The sequence below is a fragment of the Mus caroli genome, chromosome 16, assembly GCF_900094665.2.
Source record: "Mus caroli chromosome 16, CAROLI_EIJ_v1.1, whole genome shotgun sequence".
NCBI classification, from domain to species: domain Eukaryota; kingdom Metazoa; phylum Chordata; class Mammalia; order Rodentia; family Muridae; genus Mus; species Mus caroli.
Window position 1 is genome coordinate 42,333,021 of NC_034585.1, and position 16,707 is coordinate 42,349,727.

Here is a 16,707-nt window from a genome sequence, read left to right on the forward strand (position 1 = left end):
ATTGGACTGGAGCAGAAGCTGTGTTCCACTCACCAGCAGTCCCAAAATCCTGTGGCGGGGGTTGTGGGTAGCTGGCGGGTGTCAGGCACCCCTGCGCTCTAGCTACCCCGGCTGAGCCTGTCTTCTTTAGTCGACATTGCCATTCTTAATCATGATATTACCCTAAAGGTTAGACTCCATGTAGAATAAATGATTAAAACAATTTATGCTAACTTCCTATACAGTCTGCTAGAATCCAGCACACAAAACTGGAAAATACATCTCCTTATACATAAACTTAGACAAGCAGAGAACAGCTATAGAGATGGCTAATTGTTATGGTAGGCATGAGATGGAGAGAATGGGGAGGATGCACCAGCCAGGGAGAAATGAGGCAGAATGGCAGTTTGGTGGTTATCCGGATGATTACACTGTTTTCCCTGCAAGTTTCCCATGATCTTGCCAGGTGTCTCAATCATCATCATGGTCAATGGTCAATTGATTTTAAATCCTCACAATATGGGCACAACTTCCCTGGTAAGGCCACATATTTCTCATCTTTAAAAACTTTTGTTTGTTTGTTTGTTTGTTTGTTTTGTATCCAGGAAAGATGGTGACACTAATACTAACTCATATATAAACGCTGCCTTCTGTTCTCTTGAACTACACACAAATGAATAATAGTAAGCACATTAGAGTCCATTTTATCAAGGTTGAACTCAGGGAACAGTCTATTGCCCAGGAGGCCAGAAGCCTTGGGTTTCTTTAACCTCTGGCACTGTAAACAAACAAAAACAACATGTGCACTTGGGAAATCTTTGCAGAGTGGAATATTTTTATATACAAAACATAGGAAGTATTAAGCCTAAAATACAAAAATACTTTGCATGCCATATTAAAACCACACACACGATGAATATTAAAATCTATAAAATATAAGTCTAAACATAGTGAAAATCCTAGTCATTGTCTTTATAGCTCCAAGTAGAGCTGAGGTGCTCTAAGGTACTTCATTTAACCCGACTGACTTATCAAAACAGGGGGCTCACTCCAAAACAGGCAAGCAAAGGTAAAATCCAAGTGAAACGGTGCCTCATGTACCACAGACGGCATTCCTGCTATCTTTGTGGAAGTGGGCCTTAGGGAGTTTTTACCAATACAGAAGAAAAATAACCAGCCACCATGCCCCCACTGTAAAGTCTACAGCCTCTGTCCCTCTTCCTCTTTGAGGCATCTTGCCTCAAAGAGGAAGAGGGACAGAGCAAAGAGGGACAACATGAGAGCTACTCTTCCTACATTCAGTTGAGCGAATCGCAGGCTCAACTGGGATGTGAAGCTATGTTTACAGTACACAGAAAACAAGGGAACTGTTAAAAAGACAGCTCAACAGCAGGGTAAAATAGCCCACTTTGGGGGGAAAAGGCATATTTCTTTTTGTGTACAAATAAACCTATACACGGGCATATTTACATTGGGTAGAAAAACTTTACTTTTCTTCTTACTGCTTACTTTTGCTTTCTAATTATCATAAGCAATATTAATATAATAAATATATATTTAAACAAGATGGCTGACTTTCCTCCCTACTCCTTCTTCATGCCCCCCGGCCTCCCCTTGATTCATTCACCCAGCCCAGCCCAGCCCAGCCCAGCCCAGCCCAGCCCAGCCCAGCCCAGCCCAGCCCAGCCCAGCCCACCCCATACCATGGTTTTCTTCCTTAGCTTTCTCACCTCATGCGCACCACACTGCCTTACCACGTTTTCTCCACATCTCATTGTTCACCTTCTCTCTGGCTGCATACAGTCTACTCACACTCACTCCTCAGAGAGACAGCTTACGATGATGCTTTCTACTTTGCTTTGCTTCCCTGCAAATCTCACTTCATTCTTTCTTTATGGCTGAACAAAACCCCACTGTATGCCATTTTCTTGCCACCGAGGACAGTACAGCAATAAGCATGGGTGTGTAGGTGTCTCTGTAGAAGGGTAGGAGTCCTTCAGGAATGGTATAAATGGATCCTGTTCTATTTAAAAACAATGAAAAGCCCCCATATTTTCCTAGTGGTTATATTGGGTTGTTCCCTCACAGGAATGTATAACCTGTTACTCACCCAAAAGACTGGAAGTAAACATGTTTAATAGCCTGGTGCCCTTTGCACCCTCTGTGTGGCTAGGGACTTTTCCAGCATGGGATCTTCAGACCTTTATTATAATCTTGTTTTCCTCAGTTAATCTGTAGAAGCTATCTTTGTGGACTTTGTAAACAGTTTCCATGTCGTCGTGACCAATCTGTATTTACCTTACTTTGTTCCACGAGATTTATGTATGCTTGGTTGTGCACGTGGGATTAAGTTAATTATGACCAGGATAAGTTTCCACCAAATAGTGCTGTGTTTAAGTATACCTAAACAACCTACTCAGGGTCAGACACCAGAAGTTTGAGCCAACACTGGCTACTAAGTTGCCTTCTTGCTTCTTCTTTCCTATTTTGTTTGAAGTCCTATGTAGAGGAATGAGACCAGAGGAGCAAATAAAAGGGAGACATGAAAAGAAGCCAAAGCATCCTTATTTTATAGGAGACATGCATCTATACACAGGAAAAGCCAAAGACTCCATCAGGAGACTAAGGCTGATAAATACTTTCAGCGCAGAGCAGGTTACACAATTAACATGTCCAAATCAGTGGCCTTCCTAAATACCAAAGACCAACAGATGAGAAAGAAATCAGGAAGCAATCCCATCCACAGTACCTCCCATCCCCAATTAAACATCATGGAATAAACTCTAACAATGGGAATGAAAAAACCTGTACAATGAAAAGTTTAAAAAAACTGAAGAAAGAAGCAGAGTAGGACCCTAAGATCTACCTCCTTTTTTCTACAGTGATGGTTTAAATAACCTCCCCACTCCCAGCCCCACCCATAGGCTTGAGTGTTTGGACACATAGTGCCCAGTTGGTGGCACCATTCGGGAAGGTTTTGGTAGTATAGCTTTGCTGGAAGATGAACCACTGGGCCTGGACACTGACATTATACAGTCTTCGTCCTTCTTTCTGTTCCCTCTGTCTGCTGTGAAAGAACTGTCAGATAATGGTGATTCACCATGTCATCAAAAGCAGAATGGCCATTATCAAAAGAAAACACAAAATGCGCTGGTGAAAATGTGAAGGAGAGGGAAAGGTTTGCGCAGCTATTGTGGAGAAGAGTGAGCAAGTTCTTAGGAAAACTAAAAATAGACCAACTATCCTACTTTGGGCTATACATACACAGAAATCAGGGACTGTACTTAAGTATTCATAACAATAGCTGAAATATGAGACCAACATGGCTGCCTATCAGCAGAGGGTTATTTGAAGGACTGTGTTATACATGTGATAGATATAATCTAGACATGGAAAAAGTCCTATCACAAGGTCAATGGATCTGGAAGACATTGTGGTGATCAAAGCAAGTCAGACAGAAAAAATTTACATGTTCTTCCACATACAGAACCTTAAAAATTGATCTGATTGTGGGACAGTAACTAATAGAATTGTGTGGTAGCAAGGGTGATGGAGGGTGGTGGGAAACTGGGAACCCAAACACAGTGATATAGAAAGAACTGGCATCAATATTCTATACTACAGTAACTATAGTTCATAACAACCCATTATTTGTTAAAAGGATAACCAATAAAGATTGGGTGTTCCAAACATAAAATGAGATAGGAACGCCAGTATGAGGTACAGCTTTGGCACACAGCTTCTGTGTGCTGCCTTAGGAAACACATTCCAGAAGACGCACTACAAAGACTCCAGTTTCTTATTAATCACAGATAATGCTTTAGACCCAGATGACCAGCATCAATTGTTCCAGTAAAATGAAGGTTTCACTTCAGTGGTTCTGGTCTCTTGTTAACCACAGCTAATTCTTCAGCTCCAGCTGAGCAGACATCACAGATTCTACAAATGGCCCGTCAAAAGTCTTTGTTTCCCTCTGAAACTTCACAAGCCAGGTTTCCCTCTCCACACTGCTTGCAACACTTATCTTCCAAGCTCCTACACAACAGTCCACTGAGCTCTCAACACTAGATGACTTTTCTAGGCCAAAGTTTCAGTCTTCCCACTATCCTCCCTAATACAATATGGTCAGGTCTGTCACAGCAATACTCCACAATCCTGGTACCAATTTCTGTCTTTGTTAAGGTTTTTAATTGCTGTGATCAAACACCTTGACCAAAAGCAATTTGGGGAGGAAAATATTTATTTGGGTTAAACTTCCATATCACTGATCATCATTGAAGGAAGTCAGGACAGGAACCCAAGCAAGACAAGAACCAAGAGCCATGAGCTGATGCAGAGGCTATGGTGTGTGTGTGTGTGTGTGTGTGTGTGTGTGTGTGTGTGGCTTCTGGATCTGCATGGCATGCTTAGCCTGCTTTCTTATAGAACCCAAGACCACTAGCCCAGGGATGGCACCGTGCACATGTCCCTCCCTACCAGTCATAATTCAGAAAATGGTCTACAGGTTTGCTTACGGCGCAATCTGATAGAGGCATTTAACTAACTGATGGTCCCTCCTCTTAAGATGACTATAGCTTGTGTCAAGTTGACATAAAGCTAGCCAGCAAAGTTTGTATTTTAATTTAAAATTTATTGGTCTTTATAGTAGTATATTCTATTCTGTAAATGTGTTTTGGCTTTCATATAAAACATGTAAGTGAGGCTTGGTATGGTGGCTCATAGCTGAAATATCAGCTTGGGAGACTGAGGCAGGCAGATTACTCTAAGGTCAGTATAGTCTACAAAGTGGACTCAAGGCTAATATACAGAACACAATGAAAATCTGTATTGAAAAAATAAGTTCACATATCACATTGTTTGGATGTACTTTAATAAGAGTAAAAATTCATGTTGAAATTGTATCAAATGTTTTCTTCATTAAAAGTGGAAATATATCACTCAATTTCAAGAACTCTGATCTAGGCTTTGAGAGAGAAAATCACCCTCTTACCACTATGCTCAGCCTTCTCTGCTTGGAATGCTATGAGCTCATAGATAAAATCATTGTAGGAAAAGGGACAGGGTACCAAGGAGGATCTGGGCACATCCAGCCAGCTGGCTTATGCAGAGAGAAAGGATTACAGCAACATTAGCAGTTACAAAGCCACAATATCTACCTCCCAAGCAACAGGGCTTCCACATGGGAATTCAGAGTGAAACAAGAAAATAACGTTATCTGTAAGCCAAGCAAATATGCTCTGACAGGGCCATTCGGTACACAGGGCTTGAAAACCTGGGGCAAGCAGCAGCTAGGGAAGGGATTGGGATCTAGGTCTAAGCCATTTTCCCTGTCACAACCAGTATCCACATTCTTGTTTCCTTGCCCAATGCTGAGAAATACAACCTGTTGGGATCTCTAGCCTATGTGTATGAATAAGAGTCACCCTGCTACCTCACTGCCATTTAGTTCCTGGAGTAGCAACCACGTCACAGCTATTGTGTCTATTCCTTTTTCTGTGGGACAACGTTTTAGGTCATATAATTTCCACTCCATTAGTACCTGGGAAATGGTTCTGGACCTCTTACCTTCACGTTGTCCTTCATAAAATAGTAATGCTTCTAAAATACCCAAGTGCATCTATCTGACATTTTATTTTCAGCTCAGCCCTTTCAGGGAGTGGCTAGTTAACACGATGGTGAACAATGAATGTTTTCCAATGAAGTAAGAATGCAAAAAATAACTGTAGACAAGAAAAATCAAAATACTCCACACCACTGATATAAATGATTGCTACAGGATAAGTATCCTGTAGGTGACACTTGCAATTTCTTTTGAAGCTCAGTAAGATAATTTTCATGCTCTCATTTCTAAAAGTGAGTGCTCTCTATCTTATTTTCCTTATCTTTAAAATGAATCACATTGGTTAATCCCATTTCATGTGACTCTGGTGAGAATTCCTACAATAAGGTAGAGAATTTCACCATTCTTTCTTTAGACACCAAGATTGAGTCAAAGACCAAGTTTTAAGTTGTTAGAATATTTGCCTTATTCCATTGTTTTAAAATTTAAAAGCATAAAAAATATTAAAAAAATTTTTAAAGCATTCCACACATCTCATATGACAGAGTACAGATTCAAAATAAGAGTTTAGTAATTATTTTAATTAAAAAGTTTTAGCAATTATTAACAGTTATATTATTCTGGGTAGACAGATGGATTATAATAATAGTAATATCTTATATATAAATACATGGAAACTTGAAGAAGGAATGTGCAAACTTCATGGTAGCTTATAATTCATATTTACAGTATAGGAATTTGTAAACACACAGGCTTGAAGCTTGTTTCTATTACCCTTCAGCTATAAGACCTGGAATAAATCACTCTATTTTCTTACATTATAATTATCTGCCACATGACTGCTGTACCAATGAAGAGTCACCTGGCTGCATGCAAACTTGTCTTGAGAAATACCATGCACTTATAAGTAGGAAGTGTGTTGAGAGGTGACTTTCTGGTTACTGGCCCTCTTGGAATAACACTACTCTATTTCATTAAAAGTCATTATTTTTTTTTTACAAAATAATTCTTATAAAGGCATCCTAAAGCCAGAGACTTGACTTTCACACTAGGATATTACACAAAGATAGGTAACAATTCTACAGTTCAATTAATAACTCAAAAATAAAACAACTGAATTCTCAGCACAGTAACTCAACATCAAAAGGTAATGATGTCAAGATTTTGTAAATGTACAAACCAAGGATAGAGCAAACAAACAAACAAACAAACAATTCTACAATGGCTTAGGTGAATTAAAATACAAGTGCTAACTATGATAACATGGCAACCAACTTTCATGTAAATAAAGCTTTAAAAAAAGATGATTTAAAAAAACAAAATTTTGAAATTTTATTTCTTAATAGCTTAAAAATATTTATCACAAAGGATGTTATTTAAAATCTATGGCACAGCCAGATACTTAGGTCTTTCAGCCAAAATTTTTAGGGTGTTATTGCTTTAATGAAAGCAAAATGACTATTGCTAAGGCCTCGAAATCTGAGGGACAAGCAGGATGATAGAACAATGACCTTGAGAGATGACCTTGGCAGGCAGATGATATGACTTGATGATTAATATGTGGCACGCTGTCTCCATTTGTGTAACTGTAGGGTCAAATTAACATGATTTCTGGACCCTGGAGGCTGAAGAAGCAATCTGCATAGTGTCCTGTTGACTCATCAGGTAGTCAGTTATGCAGAGTTCTATGTTTAGGTCTCAGAACTCTGTTACCCAGTGGCTGCTATAGATCTTGGATGGAGCTGTTTATTCAGTGGTTAGATAACATGTAAAGAATACTATGCTTTCAAACATCATCACTTTATCAGAAAAGACAATTGCCACAAATGCTGAAAATGTGCAAACACAGTTTGTGCGAGTTGTCCACCAACCAGGTACCATTATAAAGTGTCGTCATCTGAGTCATCACTCTTGAGTTTGGTAAGTCTTTCCAGCTCTTCTCCATCCTAAAAGGAAACATGAAATGAATAACTAGTTAGAGCTCGAGATCTTATTGGATACATGAATCAAAGGTTTATTCACTGAGTTATGAGTTTCAGTTTAACTGTGTATATAATCTGGTCAAAGTAAAGAGTTGAAATTGCTACAGTTAGAAGCACAGGAGATGATCAAAAGTAAAGATGGGACAGGAGAGACAGCGCAGGGGTGAAGAGCACTTCCTCTTGCAGAGGACCCGGGTTTGTTTCCCAGCACCCGTATGGTACTATCTGTGGCTAACAATCACCTGTAATTCCTGTCCCTGGGGGATCTGATGTTCTCTTCTTACATCTGAGGGCACAAGGCATACAATTTGTATACACACATGGAAGCAAAACACACGCACATACGCACACATGCACACACACACTAAAATAAACCTAGACAAAATCTTCTTTGTTTTATTATGAAAAAAGTGAAGTGTATTCAACTCAAACTGAGATCACCACCTGTAGGTCTTTCAGGGAAGTGATTCAAGGATGGTGAGTGATTTGAAGAACTCTTGGTACTAACATGCTTTTACTTCCTTAACGAGCAAGGCAGCAGTTATTATCAGGTCACTGGAAGGACAGAGGAGCCCTGAATGTACACACTCTTGCTGACTCAGGTTTGGGTCACATGATGTAGGGTTGTTGTTGTTGTTGTTTGTTTGTTTTTTGAATCTTAAAATCTGTTATCAAAATCTTAGAGATACAACATGTGGACTTTTGCCATGAGACCAGTAAATGACAGATTTTCCTACAGAGTAAAATGGGCTCCTCATGTGAAATAGTTCATCTTTGTGTGTTGACAAAAATTGTAAATTCAGAACAACTACATTTTTTAGATTATATTCTTATCCAAGAGAGCTCTTGCTAAAAACCACTTTCTTATGTGAAATAAACAGATAACTATGGAGAAGATTAAGGTAACAAGTTTTCTGTCACATGATTTATCAACATAAGAGACTAGCTTCTTTTTTCCAACCACTATGTAGTAGATAACCAAGGAACTGGGAGTCAGAGCACACAGCTCCATTATCAGTTCTTTTACTTACTGTCTATAAAGTATTTGGCTCACTCTCTAGCCATAAATCTAGGGGAGACAGGATAAGACAAGGAAGGAGTACCTTTGGGGCCTGCAAATACAACAATATAGTTAACACACAAAATCCTTGGGACACTATGGCTTACATAGTCCTTACCAGCATCGTAAGTCCAGGTCATGACTTCTGTCATAGGGATCTAAGACACTTTCTGACACACTGATGCTATTCTCTTTCTTGAATACATGTGCTTTGACTTTAAGAATTAGCACACAGTGCATTTGCACCGACTTACCCCACTGGAACGCTCCCAAAGACTGCCACTCAGATGTCGGATTCTTTCTTGCTTAGGTGCACACTCTAGATTTTGAGGCTTGCTAGCATTATAAATAAATATGGAGAGGAGGACTGATGGGGCTTCTAGGAAAAAATCCAGGGAGGGCCTGAAGTCAAAGACCAGGACGGACACTGTTGTGATGATGACAGTTGTCACCTGGGCCATCAAGACATGAAACATGTTATCTAAGAATTTCAAGATAAAAGCCACTGAAAGGCCCTGGAAGGCAGTCACGAAAATAAGGACTACTGAAAATGCATTGTGGCCATAAAAAAACCCACAGTTCTGAATCTGGTCACGGTTACTGCTCTGAAGGACCAGCGTCAGCCCATTAAAAACAATGCCAAAGAAATAAAGCTTGCTATTCTGTATGAAGATGCTCTCAGTGAGCTGTGTCCCCTCCTTCAGGATCTTCTCATTATAGATATTGGCCATTGAAGAAATAAAACATTGAACTATAATCAGAACGTGGCCCAAGCCCAAACGGATGTGACTAAAAACTCTGGCTGTGGTGTTCCACTGGACTTCACTGAAAGTCCACTCCTTTGATGTACAATTGTCTCTTAGGGAACAGTCTCTCCTGAAATGGAGGCAGGAATTAGATGGGGTGAAGAAGGCATCATGATGAAATCCATGTCCTGCCAATTCATGCTGGGACGTTTTGGTACTGGCTGTTAGGGCCACGATAGACAAGAACAGAATCAGGAGGGATGCCCACTGGATCCAGTTCAGATGCCGCCTATGCAAAAGGGAGAAAACAAGATTTTACCACATATGCTTTCATTCCTCTTTCCCCTGTTAAATGTTCTACTGAAAATTTGGGAACTTGAATACTTGGTTGAATAAACTATACACAGTTGCTAGTATTCCCTACAATCCAACTGCACTATAACTTGATGGGACTGTGTCTCACATCCAACCCTTCTATTCACTTTCAGAATGCTTTAGGGACATTTTTAATTTCTTCCTACAAATTACCTTGAATGTGCAGGTGTAACACAGCATCCTGTCTTTGACAGCTATCTTGGACCTCTAATACAGTGATTTTTATTGTGATAAACTGTAAATTCTAACAGAGGATCTTAGCTCAGTTTGCAAGAATCAAAAAAAGCAATATGGATAAGCTTTAGTAATCAATATAGATAAATTTTCTCAAAGAAGACTAGACTCATGACACATACATTGTTGAGGACGTTAGCTCCTGGTCTAGGGCCTAATAATAAACCACCATAAAACAGAATACTGGAGGATAAGGAAAGAAAAAAATTACACTTGTGTAGCATTTCTTATAAAACTCAACAAGGTTTTACTTATTGGCTTTACCTGACAATAAAGTTGTGAACTGTAGAGGATTTGTATTGTCATTTTAATTGGTCATTTACTCAGCTCAAAGGCATGCACTCAACAGGCAAATAAAGGTTTGCCCTCCCTCCTGAGGGATCTTACACTATAATCAGAAGAGAGCCATGAGCTAAGTGATGGCAGACTTGAGACATACAAGCCAGGGGTCTATACTGAGGACGGGTACTTGTAGAGGTAAGGCAGAAAACCAACTATGCAAAGGCCACAAAGAAGGTGCGCTGCACCTATCTCTCAGTTGGGGACAGTCTGTAAGGCCCCTGAGAAGATGGGGAAACCCAAGCAAAAGCAGAAGTGTCAAAGTGAGAACTGGAAGTGACAAGACTGTTACCACTAGAGGATTTACTGAGCGCCTAGGACACTGTAGGCAATTCTTGCTCTTAGGGAAAAAACTAAGTGAGAGGTAAATGCTTTCCTTGTTCATGTGTTTATGAAAGAATAAGAAAGAGATTTGTCATGGCTTTGTGTATCTTCTTCCTCCTAGAGAGCTACAGCTTTAAAGACTCATTCTAAACTCCTATGACATATGCAGAAAAATCAGACTGACTTCTATTCTACAACTCCATTCTCTGAAACTGCTAAATGCGCATGGTAGCTTAGGAAGCAGCATCTTTGTGTATCATGCCTTCTCAGGTATGATTTTCATATAACTAGATTTAGGTCCCAGTGACGGGGTTAATCATAGCCCTACGACACGGGGGTAAAACCACGGAGAGCCACAACATTGCTGAAGGTGCAGGTGGCATGCAGTAAAGCTGTAGAAAGTAATGACTGGAAAGAAAAACATGTAGATAGAGAATGGATATCTAATTAATGAAAATAATTATAATCAATTACTGTATACAGCAGATGAGGAACATTATAGCTTTAAGAAGTTTTTCATACTGGCAGCTATAGATTTTCTGCTAATATTGTGAAGAAAAGAATCTAAAGGAAAAGCCCTGAAATAAAGTCAAAAGTAGCCACTGCAAATAACTATTGATTCCAGCGAATGTCGTAGGGAAGATAAAAATGACTAAGAACTTGGATAAACATGGAGCATTTTCAGAAAAGGAATACGACGTTTCATAAACTACTCAGCTAAGGATCTGTGCATAGGCGATGACCTGACCCCACGTGGCCCAGTTCACTCTTCAGTTAGTAAACAGCAGAGCTCACTGAGCACAGCCCTCCATTGCCCTGTAGGACAGTAGCTGATGTTCAGAGTGTAGCTGGATGGCTGAGGGCTTCTGCTCTCATAAACTTAATTATGTTTTAGATGTGTTTTTACAAAATGATCTTGTAGTCTCTTACAGCTTACCACATAGATGATAAATTATGAAAAGACAAATTATTTTGTTTGAATTCTTTTACTATATTTTGTATGTGTGCATATGCAGGTATGTGCATGCACACAGGTACATGTGAAGGTCAGAGGACAACTTGCAGAAAAGGTTCTCCTTTCACCACGTGTGTCCTAAGGACTGAACTCAGTTCATCAGTCTTCACAGGAATCACTTTAATCCGCTGAGCCCTCTTGCCAACACTAAGATTTTAATTATCCGCCATGTGAGGAGCATGACTGAATCTCCTGCTCCTTTTGCCGTATCTTCCATGTGAATCACCCCTTTGCCCCTTGTTTTTATGTAACTTCCCTGCCAGTTACTCAGCACCTGCCTGCTCTCTGATAGACTACGAGGTATCACAATGTTTGCAGTGAAGTTACTCTTATTTTACTTAATAGTCCCAAAGTGTAAAGGAAGTTTGGTACTAACAGTTTAACTTTCCAGAGATGATAGAAGGTGTTTCCTCTAATCGAAATACTGAAAAATTTCAACTTAACAGGGAAAGGAAAAAATATGTTAAGATCTCTTGAGGAAAAAAAAAATCTGTTCATGAAGAAGTTGAGATGACTCTTTCGTGGAATGGCGCCATACTATTTGCTGCCTTCTATGCAAGCTTTATACAGGCTAGCTCATAGTGCTGGAAGGTGCTACACATGCTCAGCAGAGAAAGGTCATCACCTACCTTACCCAGCTGGGACCCCTGAGAAATACAGTAACTATCAGCTAAGCAATACATCCATGCTGATACAATAGTGGCATAAATGTCACAGAAGTAGCCAACCTCATCTGAATGAATTTAAGGCCCACTCCAAAAGTTGAAACCTGTGGGTGCTGTTTACAGGAACTGGTACCTGTGGCTAGTCAGGTCATCGGCCCTAGAGGAGTACTATTTCCATTATTCTGTTAAATAGACATACTACTAAACTAACTCCTAATGACTTATCATTACAGTTGTAGATTAATGTATATCTTAACCTTCATCACAGAAGTGTTGCTTTGTATTAGATGGTAATTAACATCAAGACCCATAAGTGGTCAAGGTTCAGAGAATAAGAGATTGTCTGTGACTCCTTCCTCCCAAGGCTTGGGGCTAACTGGGGAAGAGGTGGCAAAAAGAGTGTGAGAGCCAGCAGTGGTGAATAATGTGGACACAGCTGGGCAGATGTGTGTATGACTCATGGCAACGGTGACAGCATACACAAGACCTATGCAAGCTCAAGGGAGAAAGGAAGGCCCAGCATGGAGCAGGCATGTGGGCACATAGTCACATCCCTCCATAAGGAATTGACAGCAGCTAGAACAGGGAGAGTTAGTGTTCTTCAAGGGTGAAGCCCCTGGTAGACTGGATGTGGCTAGTAATCTTAGCATTTGGGAGGTTGAAGCAGGTGGACTCTGAGTTCCAGGCTATTCTGAGTTACAAAGATCTGGCACAAGACCTTAAAACACATCTTTAAAAAAAAAACACTAAAAATTAAATTACTAACAAATAGTAATCAAATGTCTTACTTTTGAAAAGTTCAAGATATTTCATATACCTGATGGCAGAGGATTTAAACAGCACTAGAGTTGCTTTCCTCACTGGATAAGCAAGGTATCTAATATTAAAGGCTAGTTAGATACAAAACCATGGCCTATGGAGTCTGAAGGCTCAGCATTCTGCGTAATTCTCTCAGGCCGGACTGGCCCACTTTAAAGGATGGCATGTGCTTCCATTCTGAATTACTTACTTCAGCACTATCCTGAATAGAAGAGCTGTTGTTATAATGCTAAAATTCGAGAAGATAACCGCCATGGCCTAGAAAGAGAGAGAAGATAGAATTACAATCCCAGTGAAGCACTGACCTCAGGACCTCCTGCCTTGCTGCTCACCTGACACAAAAGCTTTTGAGTCACAAAGCAGAGGGGTTATTAGGGCAGCTGTTTCACTGGGGGGATTAGATTCCATTTTTTTCTTTTGCTTGTTAAATTTATGCAGATATGATCAAATTATTGTTAGGATTTGACAATATGTGTTTAAGTTTGGTGAAGGCTTGTGTATAAATGACCTGAATGTATATAGATCAAGACATACACAATCTAAAGGTGAAGCATACTTCTTTATTTTTATTTTAACAGCTGTCAAAATACTTTAGAGACTTCTTAAAAATTATTATTTTTGTGTGTAGTCCTGGGAATCAAGTAAGAGCCATTCAAACTTTAGCACTGAGCTCTGACCATCTCCCCTTAGAGCTTTAGTGTTGGCTGATGGGCAAAGAGAAGGGAACGTGCTAGGTCTATCTGTAGGTAAGAAAATGCAGGTACATCTTTAAGCACTTTTGTTATTTTAGAAACTGAATCAGTTTTCCAGTTGAAATGACACGACTTAAAACATAATTCATGTTAGATCGTCTTTTGGGTTGATTTGAATTACTCTAAACATTTAGAACTGTATTACCTAGATTTTATAGTAGTTTGTTTTTGTGAATATAGTTATATTTCTGTTTAAAGTGGACACAACACACATACATATATTTGTATTACTCAGAAGATATGAAATTCTACCATTATTAATTATAACTGGATCTGGCAATACTAATATTTTTTAACAAAATTCAAAAGGTATGTTTCACTTTTCCTTACTTCTTTAGGGAGCATATACAGAGAAGCCAGGTGTGCTGGTATCTAGCTGTAGTTTTACCACCCAGAAGGCTAATGCATGAGGATCTTTAGCTCTTGTGTAGTCTGAGACACAGTAAAACTCTGCACCAAGAAGTCAAATAAACAAACAACAGGAACTACCAAGTCTTATATTATAGAACCACTAATAAAAGCAAACACAGCTACAATAGTTAGAAACAAAAAGTGAAATTGAATAAAATTGTAATTCTAAGAATCTAATGTTTTTCTATTGAATTTCTTAGTAAGAATTAGTCAATCATATATGTATTTACTCATCATAAAAAGTAGTGGTTTACTATACATACATAATGTATAATTATTGAATCAGGGTAATCAATGTTTCTGGCTTCCCAATCATTTATTATTTGTCCGTGTGGGAGACTGTGAGTGGATTTTCTCAGTGCAGTTCACTATAACACAACTGTCTGTGAGCTTCAGGTGGAGAGAAGAGGAAGAGATGATGAGGAAAGAGGCTGGTTAGTAAGAGGAGGGAAGTAGTGATGCTGAGCGATCACACAGGAGCGGTGCAAATGCACACAACTAAGTCAGTCTGGCTGCTTCCTGTGTTAACACCAGAGAGTGCATCTAACTATAGTCCACGTCCTCAAACTTCTATGCACTTTTATTTAATTCCTTAGGTAGAATTAGACAAGAAATACATACAATAAATCATGCAATCTGTTTCATAATATTTGTGGTTATAGCTGTTCGGGAACAGCCAAGCAATAAATACGGAAGAAGAATAAGGAAGCTGTAATTTTGCTTAATACTGGGCTCGTAGGAATGGGTATAAATGTACAGGTAATCTGTTGGTTTCCAATAAAATATAAATAATATTTACTATTGAATATGAATAATCACATTGCTGTGATAGAAATTATCAAATCTGAAAAGGTATAAACAAGAATTTAGAAGTAGGTATGTTACATGAGCTGAACTGTTACTATCATTACAAATCTGAAAAGAGAAAATAAAATAGACATCCGAGTGGATGGAGGGAGGGAACTCTATAGGTAAGAGGGTAGGGAGAGGAACAGGAGGGATCAAGTGTAGGAAGGATGACAAGAGAGAGAACTGGAATCAGTGGGGTTGGGGCTATCTCTGGGACAAGCTAGAAATCTAGGACAATGGAAACTCTCAGGAATCTATGAGGGTGACACTAGCTAAGACTCCTAGCAATAGGGAATATGGAACATGAAATGGTCACCTCCTATAACCAGGCAAGACTTCCAATGGAGAGATAAGGATACCAACCCAAACACAAAACCTTCAAACCACAATTTTTCCCTGCCTATAAGAGGTGCAGGGAATAAAGAGAGGGCAGAAAGTGAAGGAGTGGCCAAGCAATGACTGGCCCAACTTGAGTCCCATGCCATGAGAGAGAGCCCATTCCCGACACTATTAATAATAGTATTAATAATACTCTACTATACTTGTAGACAGGAGGCTAGCATAACAGTCATCTAAGTGGCTTTACCCAGAAGCTGATGAAAACAGATGCAGAGAGACTCAAAGCCAAATACTAGGCAGAGCACAGGGAATCTTGTGAAAGAGGGAGGAACGACTGAAAGAGCCAGAGAGGTCAAGAACATCACAAGAAATTCTACAGAAACAACTAACCTGGGCCCATAGGGGCTCACAAAGCCTGAACCGCCAAATAGACAGCATGCATAGGATGGACTTAGTCCTACACATATGTAACAGATGTACAGCTTGGTCCTCACGTAGAACCCCTGGTAGCAAGAGGAGGGGCTGAGTCCCTTCCCCTAACTAGATGGCCTTATCCAGCCTCAATAGGAGATGCACTTACTTAGTCTTGCTGCAACTTGGTATGCCAAGGTGGGGTGATATCAATGGGAGGTCTCCCCATCTCTGAGGAGAAGAGAGGAGGGCCTAAGGGGGAAGGGAGAGGAGAGGGAGGAACTGGCAGCAGAGGAGAGAGGGGAAGCTCTGATTGGGATGTAAAGTAAATAAATTAATGGAAAACAAAGCAACAAACAAAAGACAAAACATCCCCTATATCATAGAGCAGACAGGAACACAGGTGTTCAGTTGGCCTAAGCACCTGCCTTTGAGATGGTTTAGCATGTTTTCTTCTATTTTGCAGACAGAAGAATTGAAACAGAGGGCAGGCAAGGCCCTCCCAGTTATACAGATTTCCACGTGTGAAAAAACACCAAGCACTTGATTCCTACTATGTTCTATAGTATGTTCTCCCTCCTTTTCACTTGTTTCTAAAGCAGATCAGGGCTTCACATAAAGGAATGCTACTTATAATTAAAGTGATTAATTTTATTATGTTTTTAAAATATAACATAAGCAATAAAAATGCCCACTTTAAAATATATTGGAGAAAGGGAGCAATGGAACCCAAACTGACTACAGGTAAAAGTAGAAAACACATTTTCGAGAAATCCGGCCTCAGTAGGGCCACAAGCCTCTCCGGTCAGAAAAGCGCCGGGGTAGCTAGGGCGCAGGGTCAGCTGAC

At 39.8% G+C, this 16,707-nt stretch overlaps 1 protein-coding gene across 3 annotated transcripts in view; it reads right to left on the bottom strand.

The window, feature by feature from the left end:
- Positions 1–4,413: 4,413 nt before the first annotated feature.
- The window catches only part of Slc35a5 (solute carrier family 35 member A5), a 20,818-nt gene continuing 8,524 nt past the window's right edge, over positions 4,414–16,707 (bottom strand). For all 3 annotated transcript variants that reach the window (XM_021184714.2, XM_029470705.1, XM_029470704.1), the window contains exons 5-7: positions 13,289–13,356; positions 8,836–9,616; positions 4,414–7,485 (exon numbers count right to left, since the gene is read on the bottom strand). In XM_021184714.2, coding sequence (XP_021040373.1) covers positions 7,420–7,485; positions 8,836–9,616; positions 13,289–13,356 — 915 coding nt within the window. In that variant the 3' untranslated portion in view covers positions 4,414–7,419. The remainder of the gene's footprint in view (positions 7,486–8,835; positions 9,617–13,288; positions 13,357–16,707) is intronic.